The 24,835-nt window shown below is 35.8% G+C and overlaps 1 protein-coding gene across 2 annotated transcripts in view; it reads right to left on the reverse strand.

The window, feature by feature from the left end:
- The window catches only part of LOC107676591 (polypeptide N-acetylgalactosaminyltransferase 2-like), an 81,354-nt gene that overhangs the window by 19,546 nt on the left and 36,973 nt on the right, over positions 1-24,835 (reverse strand). For both annotated transcript variants that reach the window (XM_016471167.1, XM_016471165.1), the window contains exons 2-3: positions 13,048-13,135; positions 9,713-9,866 (exon numbers count right to left, since the gene is read on the reverse strand). In XM_016471167.1, coding sequence (XP_016326653.1) covers positions 9,713-9,866; positions 13,048-13,135 — 242 coding nt within the window. The remainder of the gene's footprint in view (positions 1-9,712; positions 9,867-13,047; positions 13,136-24,835) is intronic.

Below are 24,835 nucleotides of genomic sequence, written 5' to 3' on the forward strand. Positions count from 1 at the left end.
ATAATGTGTTTTTTGAACCTTAAACCGCATAAACACATTTCATTACACCAAATACACAAAATAATGTTATTTTTAGCGACATCATATGTCCCCTTTAAATTTTGAAGTCTCTTCAAATAAGCTTATGTCATTGATAATGTGACTTTTCGTACAGATGGTTATATGTTCTTGCTTTCACGGAAGCTCAAGATGCTCTTCAGATCACGGAGAACATGTTCATCAGGTTTTACACATTTGAAAGGCAAATTTGTCCTTTGTCCTTTTGCAAATATATCCAGTGTTTTCCCCTTTCTTGCATTGTATTCTCTTTTTTTTCCCTTTTTAGTTCCAAAGCACACTCATGGGAGGTGGGCAGACAAAACATTTCACTGCAATTGTACAAATGTGACAAATAAAACTTTGGACCTGGAGGGATCTGATCGATATAAAATACTGACACAAAGAGAGGAAATAGGACTGGGCAGTGCGAGTGAGAAACGCATCTTAATTGCACAGCCTGTGTGGCAGTCATACAACAGTGGGTCAATGTTTGCTTATGTGGGTCATGGAGACAACAGTCGATGACTTCACAACTGCTCTGCCAGTGACAGCGGTTGGCAGCACTTTGAGATATTCCCAAAAGCCAGGCAGACACCGGCCAAAGCACACAGTACTTTTTCTGCAAGAAAGGGCCAGAGCTCAGACGGTTCAGAGGGATTTTGAAAATCAAGCAGGCTTAAAAAGGTCATGCTGAAGAGAGTGAAGAAAGAAAAGATGAACAGATGTCCTTGCTGCTTGATGTATCTCCAGAAACTCAAAAAAAAAAAGTGGGTTCTCATCATTCAGAGATCTGTTACCGGCTTATTGATGCAAATATCGGCTGCTGGGCTTAGTGAAGCACCATAAATTAAAGCTCTGTTCCCAGAAAGCAGAATATTCAATTCCATCCATACTCTTGACACAGGAGATGTTCACACAGGATGCGTTCATGTGAACTAAAACAGCTAGATGGCACATGACACGTGTCTTGAAATGCATTGTTTAGGGAATATATCTGCTACCAGATTTTTTAAAGGGGTGGCTGACTGCGATTTCACTTTTTTAATGTTAGTTAGTGTCTAATATTGCTGTTTGAACATAAACAATATCTGCAAAGTTACGAAGCTGAAAGTTCAATGCAAACAGAGATATCGTCTTTTAAAATTCTGGCAGTTTAATGCCTACAAAAACGGCTGGTAGGGACTACAACAAGTTACTTCCCGGGTATGTGACATCACAAACCCAGATAAACCCCGCCCTCGGGAAAAGGCAGTGAAGGGGGCGAGGCCATGCTGCGCTGCTTTAGAGAAGAGGAAGAGAAAACCAGAGGTGCACATAAAAATCTATTCATATATGAATCGCGATTCTGTCTTCTAACGATTCTAATGGATTCACAAGTTTCAAAATCAATGTTCTAAAGCAGCAGCGGGACGCTTAGACGCAGAGACGGTTTAGCCAATCACAACACACTGGGCTAGCTAACCAATCAGAGTCCATAGCCTATTTCTGAGGGCGGGGCTTCATAAAAGGAGGAAATGATCAGTGTGTTTCTCAGAGAAGGGACAGAGCGGTATGGAATAAAGGTAAATTATGTGAAAAATAATGCTCTTTTTTTTTTTTTTTAAACGAAGCATTAACATGTTAGACTGCACCCCATAAACACAATCAAGCTTAGAAAAAAAAACAGTGAACCACCCCTTTAATGTATCGGTATTGTATGACATCGGACAATATGCATACTCATTTCCTTTATTTTTACATTCAGATGATAAAATAAAAAGGTAATCTTTAGCAAATCTCAAAAGTCAAAATAAATATACATTCATAAGGTACATTATAATGTTCAAATTCAAAATGACTGGTTTTAGTTTTTAGGGTTTATTATTACTTTATTTGGACAAAACAGCATATAATCAGCAATTTAATTGTACCAGATTTTTACTGTACGATACTGGATAGTATGCTTGCTCATTTTCCCTGTTTTTACATTCAGATTGCCTTTTCCATAATCTAAAATTAACTTAACCTTAATATTTATAATTATTAGTAATAATAAATTATAATTGCTTTTATTCCTGGTTCAGCTTTATAAAAGCTCTGGCAGAGACACTTACAAGACAATAATCGAGATTCATAGCAATTAACATGATAGACAAAGGTTTATGGTGTTGTGAATCAGTGGTAAAGAATAACTTAATAAATAAAACCTAAAATTATATCCAATTTTTATACTGTACATATATGTTGCTATAATGTGATGCCTAAATTCAGCAGTGGTATTTAAATGATTTTAGTTTTTAGTATTTTGTTTTCATTTTATTTACAATTTTGAAATTGTAATTTTAATAATGCCACAACTGTCTAGCACAGGTTAATTCAGAAAAACGATCTAAAAACATCCAAGGCGCATACAGGAACGTGTCCAGTGTGAACGTTGAGGAGTTGCCACATTTATTTAAATCACAATCCGGTGGTAAAAGGGCACTTGAATTCCTGGAATTATGGGCTGGATTTTTAAATAGTAACAAGCATCCAGTTCTTAAATTGTATATGCACATCTCAAGGTGGGAAATGGAAGCCTTGAAGTGAGGAACTTGAAGTGTTAAAGTGACCTGCCGTAGTACCGTGTGAACAACACAGTCACGCCAACAATAAACATTCCTTCCTGTAACCACAAATCACCACAAGTAAGTGTTTGTGTTTTTTTTTTTTGGTCAATAAATTGCATAGAACTTTAAAAAAAAAAAAAATTTTAATCAAGGGCCAAGCTCATCCCTGTGCAGTGGGAGGGTAATTTCCTAAGAGGGCAGCATCTCCCAAGCAGCCCGTTTAAATTGAGCGAATAACCGACAAGAGGGCTGCCCTCCTCTTAACAAGTCTTCCTGCATGTCAGCAGTAAATCAGTGAGTCCTGGGAGCCCAGCCCTGCACTGCAGGCCTTCAGTGGAAACAATAGTGGAAGACAGCACTCGCTGGCCAACCTAAACCTTCTGCACCTTCACCCCACCCTCAGCTGGGCTCTTCAAACGCATGTGTCAGTCCACATGCAGGCTGGGACAGGACCACAGACAGAGGTGATGGCGGTGAATATTTGAAAGCAAAGAGGGTAAGAACACGCTCCTCAATGTTTCTCAATAAAGCTTTTAATAGACCAATGAATGTCATGTCCACAACTGTTATATAACTACAACACACGATTAAACCATACTTAACCAAAGTATTAAAAATGGCAAACCCCCAAGCAACATAAATTCAAAATTCATACTATTTTTTCAGAACTAAAGCCTTTGCTATATTGGAAACACAGGGTATCTGCAGAGTTTTTAAAACTCAATCTTTTTTTTTTTTTTTTTAAACTTGCACAAATAAAATTTATATCATATGTCAACACAGAACAAAATCATGCATATTAGATTATTTTACTTAAGACACATTCACTGAGGCACGTATTCAACTGGAAAACAGCTTTAAAATGTAAAATATAAAAATAATCAATACTATAAAAATTATTGATTAAAATTTTTTTTGAAAAAAATTAAAGTTTTTGTATCAATATATACAAATTAGACATTGATATTTTGAAATTTCTGAAAAAGTAATAATGTGTTTTTAAAAAGGCAAAAAAAAAAAAAGGTCATTGTGCAGATAGTAGTAACATCTGTATACTGAATGTGCTAAATAATGTTCTTGGTCTTCTGCCAGATTCAGCTTATTGTGTAACCAAAATATAAATAATACCCAGATAAACATTTCATAATTTCATAATGCTGGACAAACTGAAATACATCAGGACTCTTATTTTGAAATATATATATGGGCTTCTACTTCCAGAAGCTTATTCAAAAAATGAGGGAGACAAAATGTGCACTTTTACAACCATCTATAACATAAAAAAACACCATAATGTAAATAATGTCATAATTCATCAACAGTAGATCATGAGTAATTGCTTGGCATAAATACATGCTATTCATAGATTGCAGAAAGTGCAACAGTGCTGCGTTTTGACATTTAACATTCATCGATCACATTTATTTAATTCAATCATAGCCTTTTGAAGTTTAATAATCACATTAGGCTGCGTCACGAATCTAGTTTTTCCATCCCCAAATGTAAGACCTATTTAAATGATAATTAAGACTTTTGATATACCATTTAAGACTTATCACCATAAATTTGATAAACTGAATTTAAAACATTTTTAAAGACACACTGTGACCTTGCAAATATCATCCTTGAAATATCCAGAGCAATCTGTTTCTGTCTAACATCAGGTAGTTAAAAAAAGAGCACTAATTCATCATATCGTTCACAACAGCTAATTCTGAGACAACGACTGGCTGTGGGACCAATTTATGTTCGTTTAAGCACAACCAAACCCCCATAGCTTTTATATCAGTCCTCTGAGAGAAGCGAAATGTGTTTCCGGTGAAGATGCTCAAGATGTTTTGTGTGAAGATATCTAGGCTGTCTGAATCACAATAAAAGACAGTTACATCTAGTCATTATAACACAGCAGTAGCATGAGTGTTTGATGGAAAGAAACCTAATTTTCTCACGCAGTCGATACAGTCTGAGCTAAGTGCAGCTCTAATGATGTTACGTTCAGGGGACCAGATAATATTTGTTAGGATTCTGAAGCTTTTTGAAACTCGAGAGTTAAGCCACGTTTTAAATGATCTAGACAGGCAGGTTTGTGTAAAAATAAAAATGAAAATAAAAAAATTAATCAGTGGCACTACTACTTTGTGTTGCTTTTCAATTGATTTTTATAAACAATAACTAATTACTAAGTCCACTTCTAATGAGTTTTTGCAAAAAATAAAATTATATATATATATATTTCAGTTTTACATAACTATTTTCTCCCTCTATCTGACTCTACAAAATTAAACAGCCTGTCTTTTACTAAATACCATTCAAAAGTTTGGGGTCAGTAAGATTACTTTGTTTTGAAAGAAATGGCTTATTCAGCAAGGATATATTTAATTGATCAAAAATAACAGTAAAAACATTTATAATGTTACAAACGATTTCTACTTCATACTGTATAAATGCTGTTCTTTTTAACTTTCTATTTATTCACCAAAGAAAAACAAAAAGTATCATAGTTGTGTTGCTTAAAATTTTTGTTGAAACCATTTCAACATTGATAATAATAAGAAATATTTCTTGAGCAACAAATCAGCATATTATAATGATTTCTGAAGAATCATGTGACTGAAGACTGGAGTAATGACTGCTGAGAATTCAGCTTTGCCATCACAGGACTAAATTACATTTTTAAATATTTTTAAATAGAAAACAGTTACTTCAAATTGTAATAATATTTCACAATATCGCTGCTGTACTGTATTTTTGCTCAAATAACTGCATCCTTGGTGAGGCAAAAAAAAAAAATTTCAAACACCTTACGACCCCAAACTTTTGAATGACAGAGTACCTTTGAAAACGTGTGTGCAATGCGTTTTGACGTGTAAAAGAGAATGGACTGAAATGATTATGGAACTTGTTATAATATAAACTTCAGACTGGGTAAGTTGGTGAACACTGAAAAGGCATTACTGAGGTGCAAATGTGGGTGGTCAAGCATTTTTCTAACATTAAAAAGTAGCCTAAGTTAGCAAAACTGTTTTGCTGAACTCAAACTTTCCTCTACAGTCCTTTTATTTAAGAAGAAGAAAAAAAAACAGTACAGTACATTAAACTGGTGATGGAAAACATAATGTGGACATCTTACCTGGCATTTTACAGCTTTTAAATAATTCTTAAAAATGAATCCTAAAATGCAAAGATGAAAAGTAACACTAAACCTGTCCAAACCGAACGGTTTTGCTAAATATATGCAACACATTATTTAATACACAGAGTGGTGAGTGGCCAGTTTATCAGAGGAAAAAATAAGTGCCCAGATATTCCTATTGTGTCGTCAGCAAATATGACATTCCTTCAGATGCCCACTCAGGAGTAAATGATTTTCTCTTGCGAGACATTTCAGCTTGAACACAAGTGTGACTGCTACAGCTGATGAGATTCCTAACACCCAAGACTGCATCTAAGAGGCAAGCTCGTTCTCCATTTAAACCACTCATTTATTTTCCACTTATACACTCTACTTATACACACCCTGATGATTCAGTATTGTCAATCCTGCCTTGACATCTCCGACAGACATTTAAGCCCTGAAGACAATCTGCTACTTTACCACCTCAAGGACACTGTGACCGACAGACGGATGAAGATAAAGTTTTGAAAGACTCGCTGATTTGCTGGGGAAGTGCTTTTCATGCATTTCTCTATCACTGTGCTGTGTAAGCATCTCTCATCAAATGACATATCTTCTTTATGAGAATCAGAAATTAATTTAGCACATTCATGTTGACTGACTTTATCACAAAGAACCACTGACACTGTTCTTGGCATTCACTATGTGTTGTAAAGTAAGACACACTACATAATGAATTAGGCAATGGAAAACCCTTACATAGTGAGGCAAATGCTCTGTGTAACATGAACAATCCATTATTAGAGGAAAGGATGCTTTAATACTCTACAGGACCAAAGGAAACAGTTTTAATTCGATTTTATGCCCAGTAGCCTGAGTCTAATGTTCAGATATGTGAGTAACTTCACTTTAAATAATGCTTTCACTAAACTTAACTCAACTATGAGAAGTGTCACCACACACTGGAAATTGGTTTTCTTAAACTAAACTGTAACTCTACTCAAATTCGCATTACATTACATTTACATTTAGTCATTTAGCAGACTCTTTTATCCAAAGCGAAGAGAATTAAATTCAAATATAACAGAATTGTGTAAATCCTATTAAATTTTGACATTAATTCAACAGAATCTCGTGCAGCTAACTACTAGCTATTATCCAAAGAACAAGCAAGCCTGCTTAAAGTAATATTTTATTTGGACATACACTACCATTTAAAAGTTTGGAGTAAGATTTTTTTTTTTAAATAATTAATACTTATATTCAAGAAGGATGCATTAAATTGATCAAAAATTACAGTAAACTTATAATGTTACAAAAGACTTCTACAAATAAATGTTGTTGTTTTGAACCTTCTATACATTAAAGAATCCTAAAAAAATGTATCATGGTTTACACTAAAATATTAGGCTAAGCAAGCACAACTGTTCATAGCATTGGTAATAATAAATGCATCATAAGCAGCAAATCAGCATATTAGAATGATTTCTGAAGGATCATGTGACACTGAAGACTGGAGTAATGATGCTGAAAATTCAGCTTTTTCATCACATGAACAAGTTACATTTTTAAAATATATTCAAATAGAAAATAGTTATTTTAAATTGAAATAACATTTGCTAATGTATTTTTGATCAAATAAATGCATCTTTGTTGGGCATTTTGAATGGTGTACTACAAAAAAAAAAATACAAACATGTGAACATTGTCCTGTGTATTCTCCCCAATGTCTCTCATGTTATTCAAAAACACATTAAATACTTCTTAAAGGGATAGTTCACCTTCAGTTGCTGGTCCCCATTGACTTCCACAGTATGGGAAAAAAAAACACTATGCAAGTCAATGGGGACCAGCAACTGAAGGTGAACTATCCCTTTAATTTCAACATTTGCCTATGCAAAAGCATTCTAGGACCTGGACATCACAAACAAATGAAAATGATTCAATGTTGTCCCAACACAAACAAATTAAGTAAACTTCTATTTTACTAATTAAAACTGATTACATGCAATGAAATTAAGCTGCAAAACAAATTCAAGAACTGTGTTGAGCATTAGCTTATTATTTCAATTAAGTGAACTGAACAAGAAGCAAAGCTCTATTTCTTGAGTGTTAAAGGGGTCAAGAACTGGCTTTTTTTAATTATTTTGTACTGTTCTCTAAACACCACTTATAATGTTATCAAGATTTTTTACACCAAAAAACATCATTATTTAGAAGTAATAGGCTATTTTCTGTCCTGTTTTGACCCCCTCATCGGAACGCTCTGTTTGAATAGGTGTGGCGGATTGTGGACTCGGAAGTAAACGCGCACTGCTATGATTGGCTAACAGTTGTGTATGTTTGACAGCCTACATCCCTCATAGATGCTGTGTTTTAGGTTAAAAATGCATAAATACTCAGTACATATCAAACGATCTGTAATAACAGACAAAGTAATAGTGAGCACATAATAAAAACAGTTACTCACACTTGTGTGGTGCGACATTACTGTCGGATCCAAAATAGTCGCACAGAATCATCTATTAGTTTCAATCTTTCTGAAAATCCTGTGTCGAATTGTGCCTTGTTTGTAAACAAATCCATGGTAAAATGAAGTGAACAAAGGACAGAGTTCTTGCTGACGCAGTCTGGATCTTCTAAAAATAAACTTCATCCACTCTTTCCTAATGTTGGGATCAGAAGGAAGGCAATGCAAAGACTGTGTTTTTCCACAGCTTGGCACTGCACAGTGTCTTGTTGTCTTCATAGTCATCTTTATCGTTTAATTTTTGCGTAGACCTGCGTTTGCCTCTCTCGTTATTTACACTACATGCATGAATCGGTGGGCGGAGCTAAACAGGCAGTGATGTAGAAGCAGGCGTTGATCTTCTTCTGCGGAGGCGGTGTTTAACCACACTATTATGTCATAAAGTAGCACATTCCACAACCTGTCATTTTGGCAGACTGGCTTCAATATAAGCTGTTTTTAGACTAATGAGAAAGTTTTGAGTTCTGAAACTTGTAGGATGTTTTTATAGTACAATGACCTTTTAAATGTCAAAAGATCAAGGGAATTTTGATTTCTCAGTTCATGACCCCTTTTAAAGTGCCCCTATTATGCCATTTCGAATACTGCCTTTCATGCAGTGTGTAATGTAGCTGTATGTGAATGTAAACAATCTTCAAAGTTGTAAAGCTGAAAGTGCACGATAAATAAAGTTATTGTCTCCCAAAACAAAAGAATCGACTCTAAACAAGTCGTCTGTAATTCAAATCCCACTTCCATGACGGCTACATGTCACGGGGTAAGACTTTTGCATAATTCCTGCCTGTGTTCTATGTTGGCTGTCTGCGAACAACTTGACCCCACCCTCAAACACTGTAGCTTGTTCATGTGGTTAACATCATGTCGAGAAGACACTGTGTCCTAAGCTGTGAAAGTAAATGTATTTTATTTTCACTGCCGAAAGATGAGGCTGCAAAGAATCAGTGGTTAAAATAAATTTTTTCCACTGTACCACAGCAGTACAACTCCAGTCTTTTTTTGTGTTTCCGTCATTTTACTGACTGCTTCTCTAATCTTGGGGAGTTCAACGCAGGATTCACAAAACACTTGGTCTTGAAAGATGGCTCAATACCCAGTTTATTTGAACCAGCTGCTCCACTGAATAACAACCTGTAAGTATGATCAATAATAGATGTTTATATTTTCTTTTGAGTGTTCAAAATACAGAACTATGGCAATCGGTGTATCATTTCTGACACGCGCTGTACCGGGTAGACCAGTATTTCTTAGAACTGCTTCGAACGAATCATTGGAAAATAGGTAATATTAAATGCATATTTTGAGAAAACTGAAGCATTTTTTGACCTTCCATGCAGTAAACCTATTGTAGGAGACTCCCAAAACAATATAAGGAACCTTAAAATGGCATAATAGGGGCACTTTAAATGAATGAGTTGAGCTAAAAACTCGACTGGGACTTACTGGTCATGCCTGGTGTCAGGGACACTGCGGTCCATTCTGAGTTTGTCACTCTCAACCTGGTTGAACTTGTTGCGGGCGTAGGGATCCTGCCCTGGCCTCACCACTGTAGCTCCCACGTACAGGTCCTGGTCAAAGTCCTGCCACCTAACCTTCCCTGAAAAATGTGACAAACGGATGATTAAACATTGGATGTCAGAGTAAACAGGACATCTAGATCTTTACAACAAAAAAAGGCAAAATAAATGATGTTTTCTTGCCATTTCCATTACCAAAAGGCTGATTTTTACCCAGTGTACACATGAATCAAATGCTGTGGATTGATTATTTTAACAATACTGTATGAGTAGGCATCTTTCCATCTGAACACTTCTGAAACTATCAATTAGTCAGTAAGTACATGTCCAAAGACACCTACATCATTCCAGACATCATGCTTGTCATTTACAAAGGACAAATTTTCACACTATAATATAAAGAGAAAAAGTGTACTGTGTGTTTTTGAATGAAATACTCATGTTTCTTAGAAGCATCTCTTTTAGCCAAGACAAAAACCCTGAATGCACTGCTGCCCATTATTACACTATAAATCACAGTTGCCCAAAAAGAACGTGAAAGGAGCTGTCTAGACATCTTTAGTTGATTACAACCCAGGTGAGTCTGTCAAAAAAGACATTTTCCAAATGATAATATATGAGGATATTTGCCAAATGGAGCCATTCCATAACAGTCTGCTTTAAATGATTTCCCAACCACAAGCTTAGCTTTCCCTCTTAACAAAAAATGCTATTTTTCCATTTTGATGTTAGTCACATCCCACAGTAACATGGCAGCAGTCGACGCTGTCAATGAGTTTAACGGCAGAGATGGCTGGGATGATACTTAAACCTCAGAACCATGTGGCAGAATTTGATTATGTTATCTATCATTACAAAAGACTATAAGCAAATAATTTAGCAGGGCTCTGGCAAACGTCTTCTGCATTATAATTAGGCCAACCTGAGTGAGAATTACATGCCACTGATGCCAGCTATCCAGCAGAGCGCTAACATCGACTAAGAGGCCAAGACCACTGCCACGGGAATTGTTAATGAACAAAGGACAACATTTCAAATTAGGAGCTAAACTCTTAGATATGGTCTTAACCACTTAATTATATACTGCACCATGTTTCTATCATGTTCATTTCTATAAACATCTGTGGATAAAAAAAAAAAAGTGGATAAAAAAATTGTTACAGTGTGAACTTCAAGTAAGGGTACATTATGCAGACTTGAGGAAATTCAGAAAGGCCAGCAATATAGTTTGAAATCAACAATGTAAGTTTGTTTTGTTTTGTGATAGAATGTATACCATTATCTTTTTAACTAGTCTACATGTCCCAATGGTTCCAAACCAGAATCCTTAAGGTGAAATCAAATACTCTGAAGTGTAGTGTAATAACCAGTGATCATTTGTCAACATTATGAAACCCATAAATGTCCCTGAAAGGTACTAAAGGGGACCGGTGCTCAATCCTGCCAACTAATCGTGTTGCACATGCAAAGACAGCATAAAAGATGCATTCAAGCAGATGAAGAGTCTCTGTTCAAGCCATTTGGGAGAATTCAAAAGTTCAACTTTCATCAGCAAAAAATACTGGCACTTTACTATTATATAGCACACTAGAATCAGGTGATTTTTATTTTATTTTGTTTTCGTAAAATGCAAGAATCAGATGATGCACAACAGTGATGTAATACAGGATGCATAAGTTAATGAAAGCTGAGGTTAATTATCCTGAACTGCAATGCACCAAAAGCACTCATCCACCAAAGGGTGACAGACACATTAATAACAGCCCTGTCTCACAATTTAAAAGTTCGCCTCCTGCGATAGCTGGGACAGAAAGATTAGAAAAAGGTCATCTCAAGAGCTCAGGCCTGTAATTTAGGTCAAAAAGATGCCCACAGAAAGCTAGAGTAAAGAATCAAAGTCTGGCATCTCCAATATTACGTACAACACCGCTGAAGCTCAGCGAGATCACCCAGAAAAAACACAAACTCTACTTGTGCAAGGTCGATAGCTCGTCCCACGGCAGAGAACTGTAGGGGCTGTCATCAGACTAATTAGCTGCTCAAAGGAGAACAGAGCGTCTCAGCTGCGACCTCCACACTTCACGTAACACTGCAAAATTCTAGACAAAGTGCTCTCCGACACGCAGCATGCACACATAGCCGGGGAGCGGGAGGAAGAGTGTGAATATCACCAATTTCCAGGCCGGAATACTACATAGTAACGTGATCTATTCCACAATCCTACACAGAGTGAGCACATACATCATGCTTGGTTGCTAAATTTAATATTACTACAAATTACAGATAACTTTTTTTCTTCCAGACCTTGACTCAGTTTATGCACCAAACAAGTATTCTAAATAAATGTTTGATCATGATTTAAAGAAAAAACATCTGAGAAAACTGAGAAACACTAGTGTAGTTCTAGTGTTTTTATGTCCATGTTCTTCGAAAGGAAGAGAGGAAAAAAATCAAACAGGAACAATGTGAGGGCGAGCAGATGGCAATTTTAGGCACACTATCACTTTAAACCGGTTCTCTTAATTACAGATGAAATCAGGTACTCCTGGGTGACTGTTCTGCTTGGTGGAAATATTTTGGGTGACCTAAATTACAAGAGTAACACAAGGAGACAAGAAACTATTGATGATTCCCTGAAACAGTGCCTGGGAGAACAACAGACAGGAAACATATATTGTATGGCATGCAACGACACATAAATGTAATCTGATGCTTATGACAAATTTTATAGAACAGCTCTCCGTGGACCTCAGTTCCAGAGCGATTGCATGACATAGCAACTAATGAGCGAAATAAATAATGCATTCACAACCTTAATACAATACTGTTTTTAAATGCAGGAAGTCTATAAAAAGCATATGTTAATATCTAAGGCTTAATGTATTAAGCAGCCCAGTTCAGTTGGATCACAAAGGAGTACATTTCCAGAAGGGAATGAAGAGTGAAAACACGGAGTTCTTGACTTTAGGCCAGTCATAAAGTCACTCTCAAATCACTCTCATGCATTTTTAGGTGCCCTCAAGTGAAATTTTCTACACCTACTTCTGCAGAAAACCTCAGGTTAAGTTCTGTTTACAGGAGAAGAAAAACCTGATGCCCTATTTTGTGCAAGCTGTTCATTAAAGTCCATCTTTGAGCATTTCCCGGAGAACAAAACGCTCCATTATTCATCTGGGATGGAAAAAGAAAACTTGAATTATGAGAGCGGGCTAATCCTGACATGAGCTGATTATGCACATGGGTTGTCAGGTTGGCTCTTACCTGGAGGAAGGGTCTCTAGGCTGTGGGCTTTGTCATCAGCATTGCTGTGTGATTGAATTCTGTTTGAATTAATGCCACTCCAGTCATCCTGCCAAAAGAGAAGAACAGATCATGAGCAAAAAGGCATACTGCATGGGTTAAAATGGTAATTGAACATCAAATTAAAGAGTAACTAACGAGCAAATGGTTACAACTGTTGTAGTAAGTCATAATACTGCCTTTGGTACTGCAGTAAATCATTCATAGTACCCTGATCTGACATTTTTCTTCATCCAGAAGATATTTTTGCCAAATTAGTCCAAACCTAAAAACTCAAGATTACTTCAAATCAAATTTATTCTACATTGAATTAATCCAATTTTAATAATGAATAAAGTTCATTTCAGTCTAGTTGCTGTAGTAACCGCAGATCTCATAACCAGGAGCTTGTGCTGTTTATCTCTTTCTTCTCCTGGCGAGTTTGATCATATCCACTCATTTTCTTTTAAGGGAAATTCTAGCAGCAGATAATCAACTGAGGTGGGAAAAAAAACTCATTACAATCATTTTAAAAACAGCTATAATCTGCTTTTAAAAGAACAGGCTAGATTGGCAAATACAGATGCCAATGATGGACAACTGTATTTTGTTTGCTTTAACAACAAAATGAAATAACAGGAACTGTTTTATATGAACACATTCCTCATTAAAAGTAGGCCCTAATTAATATTCACTATAGAACAGGGAAGTCAAAAATCAATGCTAAAAAGTAAAATATAAACTATACAAAGTCTTTTCACATTATTATTAGTACCAAACACCAGCTACAACAATTTAGTGCCCAAATGCAGTCACAACGTTCAAGAAAGATGAATGAAAATAACTGTGTTTGCCTATTATGAAAATTACGGTAATTTCAGTGACAAGCAGAAAACCTGAGGCCCTGTTTTGTGCAGGCTGATCCTTAAAGTCCATTTTGAGTGCTTTCTGATGATTTTTCCTTGAGCCTGCGAGTCTTTTAGACTAGTCTATAATCTGTAGACACAAAGTTATTATCATTTTCTGCCTTCACCACATTTTATTATTAGCAGCATGTAGCCAAACATGGAGGAGTGACATATATATATATATATATATATATATGTCATATATATATATATATATATATATATATATATATATATATATATGTAATATTATATATATATACATACATACATACATACATACATACATAGACATACATAGACATACATATGTGACCCTGGACCACAAAACCAGTCTTAAGTCGCTTGGGTATATTTTTAGCAATAGCCAAAAAAACATTGTATGGGTCAAAATTATCGATTTTTATTTTATGCCAAAAATCATTAGGATATTAAGTAAAGATCATGTTCCATGAAGATATTTTGTAAATTTCCTGCCATAAATATATCAAAACTTAATTTTTGATTAGTAATATGCATTGCTAAGAACTTAATTTGGACAACTTTAAAGGCGATTTTCTCAGTATTTAGATTTTTTCAGTATCTCAGTTTCTCAGTATATATATATATATGGCTTTACTGTTATTATTTAATATTCTCGTATTTATACCTCTTATACAAGGAGTATGTTCACTTTCATTAGCATATTTTATTGCTACAGCATCTAAATTGCTATCAAGAATCATGAAATTCCACTGCTACTGGTACCAACTACTGAAAGTTGGGTATTGTGAAAACCAAACAGACCATGAACGCAAGAAGAAATCCTGAGCAGACACAATTCCCACAAAACCAGGGCACACGAGCCAGCATAAAGATGGTGAAGATTACCCAGTCTACAGGAGGATCTGGAATCAACAAAACAGTCAGTTCATTTCAGCTCCCTTGATAACGAATGTCGGAAAATACGGGTATTCTGTCAATCGTGTCAAGGCCAAGCCCATAAGTAACAAACAACCACACAACAAAACCGAGCTAGTAATAATTCACACCCGACCCTCTGCCAAGGTTAGCAGTAAATAAATGTGCAGTCTGGACAGGCAGGGCAGATTGGGCTAGCGGAGCCATTTCCAAAGCCCACTTGGACCAGCGTCTGGTTCACAAGCCCAGGAAAACATGACTCCGAGGATCAAAACCAGAAATGTTCCACTGTGAAAAAAATTATAATCATTTATGACTATTTTATACACAACTTATATATTAAGTGTTAGTGCCTCAAATGAAAATGTCAGCAAAAGGAGCTCAAAAGACCCTCATAAAAACAAAAGGATATCAACTATTCAATGTCAAATTTGTTAGAGCCACTGACACGGATCAATGATTTTAATATAAAACAGGTAATATGTTAGAATTCCCACTGCTAAAATAACTCAAATCATCATGACGCCTTTGCTGAATATTCAAGCAAAGCCAGAGTTTTCACTGACCCAGATTGTGTTTCATATAGGGAATTCTGGCTCTTGGGTCAGCAGGGCGAGGGAGCAGGTGTGAGAGAATGCAGAGAACAGAATGCAATGCCAGATAACCAAGTTTAGTGCTCAGAACAAATGAAATTTGCAATCTATGTCCATTCTGCTGATAGTCAATTAATTGTAGTAAAATTGATTTTAATTGTGTCTGTTTAAAGAGGTTAATCACACAATCTTCCATTGATTATAATATAAGATAAACATTCCCTAAAATTGTTACACCTGAAGTAACATCAACTTGGATCTTTTCTACAGCATGGCAGAGGACAAGTCATGAAGTTTTTTTTCCATTTTTTCTGTAGTTTATACATACTCAAGAAAGATGAACCATTCAGTGTTACCAGTGTTACGTAAGATACTGTAAGAACAAAGAATATGTCACTGACCATTTTCCTGTATGGGGAAAAATAAGTATATCAATGACTATAAATTAAAAATAAGATGGTTGGCATTAAATTAGGCTCAATCAGCAACCATGTTCCCCATTTTTTATTTTTTTTATTCAATTTTTTAAAATGTATAATTTCATGTTGAGGTTTTGCTTAAATGTTATTGCTTTACATCACTATTCAAAACACTGTTTAGAGAGAGCTTTTTGTAATGGTTGCAAAGTCGCAAACTAAATAATAAAGCACCTCCAAATATTTTAAAAGGTGACATATCATGAAAATCTAACTTTTCCAGGTTTTAAGTGCTATAATCAGGTCCTCCGGTGCATCTACCAACCAAGGAAACATGAAAAAGATTAACCCAGTAACTTTGTTTTGGCAAGCCTTTTTCTGCAAGCGTCTGAGAAAACGAGAGCATCTGATTTCGCTCCCTTGACATGGCAAAGGGATCTCATTATAATATTACCACCCCTTAATCTGCAAGTTTACACCCACGGCGCCGTCATTTGATTTCGCAAGCGACAACGGTGTACCAGCTCTAATGCCATGGTGAAAGTTTGAGCAAAATATGCTAACTGTTCTGTCTTTGTCTGCACAGACGAGCACAGAACACTATTTACAGTCCCAGCCTCAGAGGAGACAACAGAGCAGTGGATTTATTGATTTATTTACTGTATATCACTGCTGCCACACAGATCTAAAATAAACATGCAATTTATTTCCCAGCTGTTTACCTTCACAGACATAACCGACTGTTTTTGTAACTCGTGTGTGTTTTTAACGTAAACTTGTGTGTGAATGAGAACTTAGTTTAGTACTCACATGCTGTGACAGCCGCTTTCTGTCCGTGTGCTTTGGATGTGTGCTCTCAGAAAACCTTATATCAGAAGTTTAAACTAATATGGTTTAAAACGCATGATTTCAGTGGGATAAACATGATAATCAGAACCAAAACACATGTTTTTAGCAGGTACGAGCTGTAATGGCACAACTCTATTCTAGAAAAGGGGGCGGGAAGCAGCAGTTCATTTGCATATAAAGAGACATGCACTAAAACAGCGTGTTTCTGTTTTCACTAAAAATAGGCATTTATAAAATGATAATTACATATTGTAAAAAGGGGCATAATATGTCTCCTTTAAATCAAAATTTTCTAAAGCACCTACTTTTCACAGATCATAAAAAATCATAAAATATTCATAAAATTCATGCAACCTTGAAATGTGAGAAACCCCATTCATGACAAGTGTTACTTCAGAGTTGCGAAACTGCAGAAAGATGATGTTCATTAAGCTCTTAATACTTCTTTGGTCAATTCACTGGTTGCCATATTTAAACTCCAATCTGCTATGATGACAAGGTCAATGCTATAAAGTAAATTCATGAACAGGAAGCATCATCAATCATTAAAACCTTATTAAAATACTTTAGGCAGAAATGAGGAGAGGATGGCATCTCGGTGAGTAACATATTTTGCGCAAGCGACCGCTGTCATCGTCAGCTGCCAGGAAGGAACGCGTAGATGCAGCAATTCACCTCAGCACTAAATAAAAGGACTATTTTATCCCTTCATTACTATGTGCTACAGGGTGGAACAAATGAGTTTCCACAGGAGCAGGGCACACACTTGCAATCCATGGTTGAGTGTCAAAACAAATCAAAAACATTTTTCATCACAGCTCAATGCACAACGTCATACGTTTTGACAAACCCATACGTGAGGGCTAAATATTCAATGCGGTAAAAACTGCTTCGAACCACAAATATCGCTTGACATTTCCTAAAATAATCTTGTTAAGTCTACTCTGTGCTGCCAAGACAGAAAGAGTGAAGCAATTAACAGACATCTTTCATTTATTTCAAAATGTAATATATTTAGCAAGGGAATCAGCACATTACTTCAACCACTGACTGTTGGGTGGGAAGCTTATTGACAGCACAGGTAAGGACAGATTTAATGCACTACATTCTAGCAAATTGCTCCAAGCAGTTCTTTGATTATCTACATTCAGCCGTGCCCAGCTTGGTTTTCTCTGCATGTTTTTACTGAATCGGTTGACTCTTAAAGTGCCCCTATTAAGCCATTTTTAAGATTCCTAATATTGTTTTGGGAGTCTCCTACAACAGGTTTACATGCATGCAAGGTCAAAAAAACGCTTTAGTTTTCTTAAAATATGCATTCAATATCACCTAATTTTCCAACATTTCTCAAACAATTTGTTCGAAGCAGTTCTAGGATTCATTCTCTCTAAACCTCTCCTTTCCGTGAGTCTACCCTGCTCTGATTGGTCAGATGGCGCAATCTGTTGCGATTGGTCTACAGCGTGTCTCGGAAACGATACGCCCATTGCCATGGTTCTGTATTTTGAACGCTTGATAGAAAATATAAACATCTATTATTGATAATACTTACAGGTTGTTATTCAGTGGAGCAGCTGGTTCAAATAAACTGGGTATTGAGCCATCTTTCAAGAGCAAGCGTTTTGTGAATCCTGTGTTGATCTCCCCGAGATTAGAGAAGCAGTCGTCAGTAAAATGACGGAAACACAAAAAAAAGATTGGGGTTGTACTGCTGTGGTACAGTGGAAAAAAAATAATTTTAACCACTGATTCTTTGCAGCCTCATCTTTCGGCAGTGAAAATAAAACAAATTTCCTTTCACAGTGTAGGACACAGTGTCTTCTCAACATGATGTTAACCACATGAACAAGCTACAATGTTTGAGGGTGGGGTTAAGTTGTTCACAGCCTGCCAACGTAAAACATAGACGGGAATTATGCAAATGTGTTACTCCGTGACATGTAGCCGTCATGGAAGTGGGATTCGAATTACTGACGACTCGTTTATGCTGTTCAGAGTCAATTCTTTCTTTTGAGAGACAATAACTTTATTTATTGTGTACTTTCGACTTTACAACTTTGCAGATCGTTTACAGCTACATTTCACACTGCATGAAAGGCAATATTCGAAATGGCATAATAGGAGCACTTTAAAAATAAAGGTTGGCATTGATGATTCCATGAAGAACCTTTAATATCCATCGAATCTTTCCATTGCACTAAATGTTCTATATAGTAGGAAAAGTTTCTTTAGATTAATTAAATGTGCTTTACAAGCTCCAAAAATAAAAATGCACCATAAAAGCATAAAAAACATAAAATAGGCACTGTATTATGAACAGAACAAACCTTAAATTGCTATTCACTGAAAATCTTTACATTTGGCATACAGTTTTATGCTAGATCTTTGGATCAGAATTTGAAACTCTAGCTCCCAAAATTTGCATCATTGGCATGAGTCACGTTTTCGTGTTTGCTGAAGCCAACCCATACTCTTCGCATGCTGGCTGAAAAGTTGTCTGGGAGCTCTAATGATTACATTGTGCTGGATTTACAACATTAGACTAGGTGTGGCGAACCTAAAGACAATAAAACAAAGAGTCCTAAGAAGGCAGTGCAACTCCTCCAGCTTACAATCTGAAATATGCAATAACACATTATAAGCTGAGACATAGCCGGAACAAAGGCAACTGAAACAGTCAAGCATGTGAAAGAGAAATTAGATTTACAGTTATTTATAGGGATATGAAAAAATACACTTTTTTGTTTGCGTCAATGATGTGACACTATTTATTTATCCAGATCTTTTTTTTTTTTTTACTAAAATAAACATTAAAAACATAAAGTGGGGGGTATAAAGTAAAAAAATTTATAATTTTCTAGAAAAAAAATAAAGAAAGAGATTGTTGTTCACAGTATATCATAATCTTTTATTACTATGTATTAGAAGAAAAAAAACACACTTTATCAAACAGCATGACTGCTTAATATTTGAAAAACTTCTGTCCCCCAAAGACATGTGATGCAAATCAGCAACATGCAGAAAAAAACAAACAAAACAGGAAATGAGATCATAGAGAGAGGACAGATGCAGACCCCCATGTGTCATGGTCAATAAATCTCTTATATCAGATTTGATCTTTTTATCAAAAGCCTAGGTTAGTTCAGACTGTAAAGTGTTATGACTTCCGAAAATCTATATATGAATTAATATATATTATATATTAAAAATGTATATATTTTAAATGTATTTATTAATTTATCAATTAAATGTATTTATTAAAAAAAACTTAGCTTGAAAAAATATATTTAAAAACATTTTGAAAATGAATAGTGTGTACACTCATAATCAAGGTATAAAGAAAATATATTATTACTTTTTACTTGTTTTTTACACCACGTGACATTTTAAAGTAATTTAATGTGAATGTTTCTTGAAAATGGTATAAAGGTTTTTCAAAACCATTTAAAACCAACAATTCTAACTTGTCACGTGTTTTAAACTAGATTTTTCTTTACCATAGACACTCTTATGTGTCACTGACCTTTATGTCTTCTCTATTCCACTTTGGTCTTCAGCAAGCTCTAAATAATTGGAGCGGTTTCTGGTTCGGGGGGGATGGGTCTGTATGTATACTAATAAAAGAATCTCCGCTCGCTTCAGAAAAATAAAGTAAATAATATAATCCATTTCACTAATCTACTAGTTGGTTGTTGGATGACTGGTCAACCATCGAGACCCCATTCCTAATTAGCAGGATAAATGAGCTACAGCTCACATGTTAAGCAAAGGTAAATGACCTTGCATTCTCGCTACTTGGTGACAGTATGTCAGAATGAGGAAAAACCATTAGCATGCTGCCCAGGTCTGGTATAACTAATGAAGAGCACCTGGCCAGAGCAAAGAGGCTTTGAAGAGCCAAAACCTCTGTTCTCCCACCCACAGACAGCTCGCTAATCAAGCCCAGCATCACAGAATTACTGCAATTACCTGCCAAGAGATCAACCACAGCCCATGGCCACAGCCTCATTCCCATCATCCCACTGCAGGAGAACCACTTAGAACCTGTGAGTCGATTTGACCAAGACCTTTCAAGTTAGTGTGGCTGAATGAATGCTAATTTTCCACACTCAGAGTCTCCAAGAACACAAGACCCCAATTAAGCAGCTAAAATGCCAGTGCTGATGAGGGTTTGCACAGAGAAATCCAGACAACTCTGTTTGCTTAAAATTCAGAGCTGCTCTGTTTGAAGACAGAAATGGAATGGAAGTGCTGAAGAGGGAGAGCGTCGCCAAATCTTACTCCAAGAGAAAATCGTCTCCACAGTGGTACAATGAAGTGTCCTTCCGGAATCTTTACCAACTCAAGCCAGAATTTGACAAGACTCACAGCATTAAATTATTCAAAGTTGCATGCATGCCAGTGCAAGCCCATGAATAAAGATGTAGCCGCTAACACAAACACTACTGGTTTAATAATAAGGGAGCTGAAGTGGTCAGGTCAAGAGTTACAAATTTTACTTGTGCTTTTTCCACTAGCCCCAATACAAAACAACAACAACAACAACACGACACGACACATTTAATATTTAATAGAAATAAAAATATTTGTAAAATTAATTTTTATGTGCCAGAAAAAAAGTTTTCTTTAATGAAAAATATAGATTTTAATATAGAAAATGCACTGTAAAAAAATTATAGTAAAAATGGCCAAATTATGGCAGCAATTTGTGTTTTTAATTAAAACCGTAATATAATGTAGAAAACAATGCATTCTGGGCAATAATTTAAGGTAAGCAACTGCTGTTAATTTACAGCCCATTTTCAACACTAATCTACTGTATTTTTGTATTATGGTTTTGTACATTAGTTCGCAATGCATTGTGGGCTGTCCATTTGAAGGCAATGGTGCTGAACGTTTCACAGGAGTTTGAGTACGAGTAAGTCTTCACTTATCCTTCTTTGCGGCGCTCATGACAGGAATATATGTGGAAAATTAATCAAAGCAGAGAGGAGAGGGAACTTTGAAACTGACTGCAGCGAGGAGCGCGCTCTTTTAAAACTTTTAATTTCCAACCTATTTTAGGGTTCCTTTTTGACCTTTTTTCCTTTTTTAAGAGCGTATAGTAAATTGAAATAAATCACAGAAATGTACTGTATGTATTTTTTTACAATAAATGGCTGTAAATTAATGTCACAGTATTAATACCGTAGAATTAAAGTATATTGCTGGCGTCTCTGCTGCCAGTATTTTATTGGAAAATACTGGATTTCGTTTTTACGGTAATACACTGTAAAGCAATTTCACAGTATTCATACCATAGAATTACAGTAGATTACTGGCGTCTCTGCTGCCAGTATTTTACCAAGAACTTTTTTTTTTTTTTTTTTTACAGTATTTACAATAATAGAATGCACAATAAATTATATACATTTCAAATTAGTTACAGTTCTGTCGACTGGCACTGGATCATAGTTATTGTCACATATCACAGTTGTGCCATTGAACAAAGCTGTTAACTTCAGGTTCCTGAGGGGTGGGGGGCGCCTCAGCAAGAGGTCTACTGTGTAAATTGCTTTGGATGAAAAGAAACTGCTAAATGGCAACATCCTGCTCATTTATAGCGTTGGTTTAGGTTCTCTCTGAAGGGCATCTCTGCAATCCAAGCAAACATGCAGCTAAAAAATTAATTAATTAATAAAGTTACACTGTTGCATTGAATATGATTTAGTAGTTGTACACTAGAAGCTAAAGGAAAACACAAATGCTAATCAAAGCGTCACCACTAACAAAAAACAAAAACGTACATACAAGTTGGTTATTGGAGAACTAATAGACCATCACGACCCATCCCTAATCCAAAACAACCAAATAAGCACAAGAACTTATGTATGCCAATGTATGCCAACATGATCTTTTCTATTAGAGAAACGAACACTTCTGTTCTGCTACACTTGAATTACAGAAACATGCTACAATCAAGCTGCCAGTGACTGTCAGCCTGAATTTGTTTCTGATGCATCAGCATTGGGCAGAGCTCAGTGGAAAGCCACTGACAGCAGCGCCTCTCTATTATAAGGCTGTAAAAATGGGCATGCTTTAAAACGAAGTGCTTTCATACATTTAGCCAACACAAAACAGATGCATGCATGCAAAGGCATTTTCTTAACTAGCATTTAAATAGAACAAAAACACAAGGAATCTATCTCTCATGGAAACAGAAACCTCAAGAAGACAAACAAAATAAGAGCAACAATCATCTAGAAGCCTGTTCTGTGGACAAAATAAATCACTTGTGTCAAACACATAAAGGAAAGTGGGATAAGATACACACACACTAAATGAAAAATTTGATGACATGTTGAAGATGATGATAGGCCTTTACCTTTAGCTGACTGTGGGTGAAGGTGATGCACCAATGGTGTTATGGCCAAACTGTTATTATAGTCACTACTGAAGTAGTTCAGAATCATTCAAATGTAATTGCTGGCTATATCCTCCACAAAACCCTGCAGTCAGACACAGTCACATTTTGCCATAATGGACTGCAACCAATAACTGAACTATTGCCGCCAGCAAACACATGAGAACTGTGCGAAAAGATCAAGATTTACAATGAAAAGCAACTCAGAGGAAAAAGTACCACAGGCTGTTGGAAACAAGGACATATTTGTTGCAAACAGCAATGATAAAAAAAAAAAAAAGTATCTCGTTTAGCAAAAAATCATTAGCTAACTTTTTTAGCAATAATCAAGTATGAAACATACTAATTCACATAGAATCACTTCTCATATCAAATCCTGTCCCATTTACAGAGATCTTTAATTCACTACAAATTACCCTTTAATTTTAGCAGAAAATTATATATCTTCTAGCAATTAAATAATTATTGATACATCAAACACAGACAAATAGCAAAAACGTAAAAAGAAACATAAATAGCATGTGTTATGCAACTGAAACAGGCAATAGTTTGAAAAAAAAATTTGCTACTGCTATATCTTCTGGAGGAAGCATAATCCTGGTTTTGCAAATGCTTCATTTCCTACATTTCTCCATACTCCAATTCTTAGAAGTGTTTATTTTTGTTCTTTCTAATCAATGACTTGGGCTGACAATGAAATTTTCAATGGTAATGTACCTTCGGAATTCATTCATTTACATAGAACTTGGAATCATACCATAAAATGTTTGTTTATTTTGAGGTTTTGTGAAAACATTGCACAGGGATAGAATTACAGGAATAATATATGAATGAATTTACAAATACAGTGAGTATAGAAAAGAATGACCCCCCTTTAAAATAATCACATTTTGTTGCTTTGCAGCCTGAAATGAAGATGGACACAATTTTTTGTATTTACTCAGTGCAACTTATAACATCCAAGTGAAAGATAAAACCAACATGTCAAAAAAAACAAAAACAAAAAAAAACGGAGTGTCTATTTACACTAAGTGCAAATAGCCCGCCTTGTTGTGGCAGAGGCTATTTACACTAGCTCCACCCACAAACGTGTGATAGGGATGGTCAACAATATAAAAGATGGCAGACAATCGTCAGCTTCAGTGGTGTAGATGGTAAAGTGTGTTTCGTAGTCTTTTTGACGCGATCGACCCGGGTTCGAATCCACCTTTTGCCAAACTTTTTTTTCTCCCTTTTCAAATCTCATATCACATCGGAAAGGCATTTATTTTCCATACAAATGAAGGAAATAATCGAAAAGTTGTATTAAGTATCGGGTAGGATGTAGGGAGGGCTTTAGTGTCCCAATACATTTAATAATTTTAATTAAATAATCCATCCATTTAATCATTTTAATTAAAATGATAATTTACACTCAATGGGCCTCATTTATCAATCTAACGTAGAAACGAGCGCAGATCCGTGCGCACAAATCAACTTACGACAGAGTTCACGCGTGATTCATGAAACATTCGTATGCCGCCAATCTCATCCTACGAATGATCGCACGTTGATAAATGTGGCGACAGAAAACAATCGTCATTTGAATATCACGCCCCTAAAAACACGACACGGAGAAACGAAACCTGGCCAAAAAGAGGAAGTAATCTCATGAAAGAGAAATTGATCTTACTCCAAAAACACCCGTTAACCTTGTAATTG

The sequence above is a fragment of the Sinocyclocheilus anshuiensis genome, unplaced genomic scaffold (genome assembly GCF_001515605.1).
Source record: "Sinocyclocheilus anshuiensis isolate Anshui unplaced genomic scaffold, SAMN03320099.WGS_v1.1 scaffold204, whole genome shotgun sequence".
Taxonomy (NCBI): Eukaryota; Metazoa; Chordata; class Actinopteri; order Cypriniformes; family Cyprinidae; genus Sinocyclocheilus; species Sinocyclocheilus anshuiensis.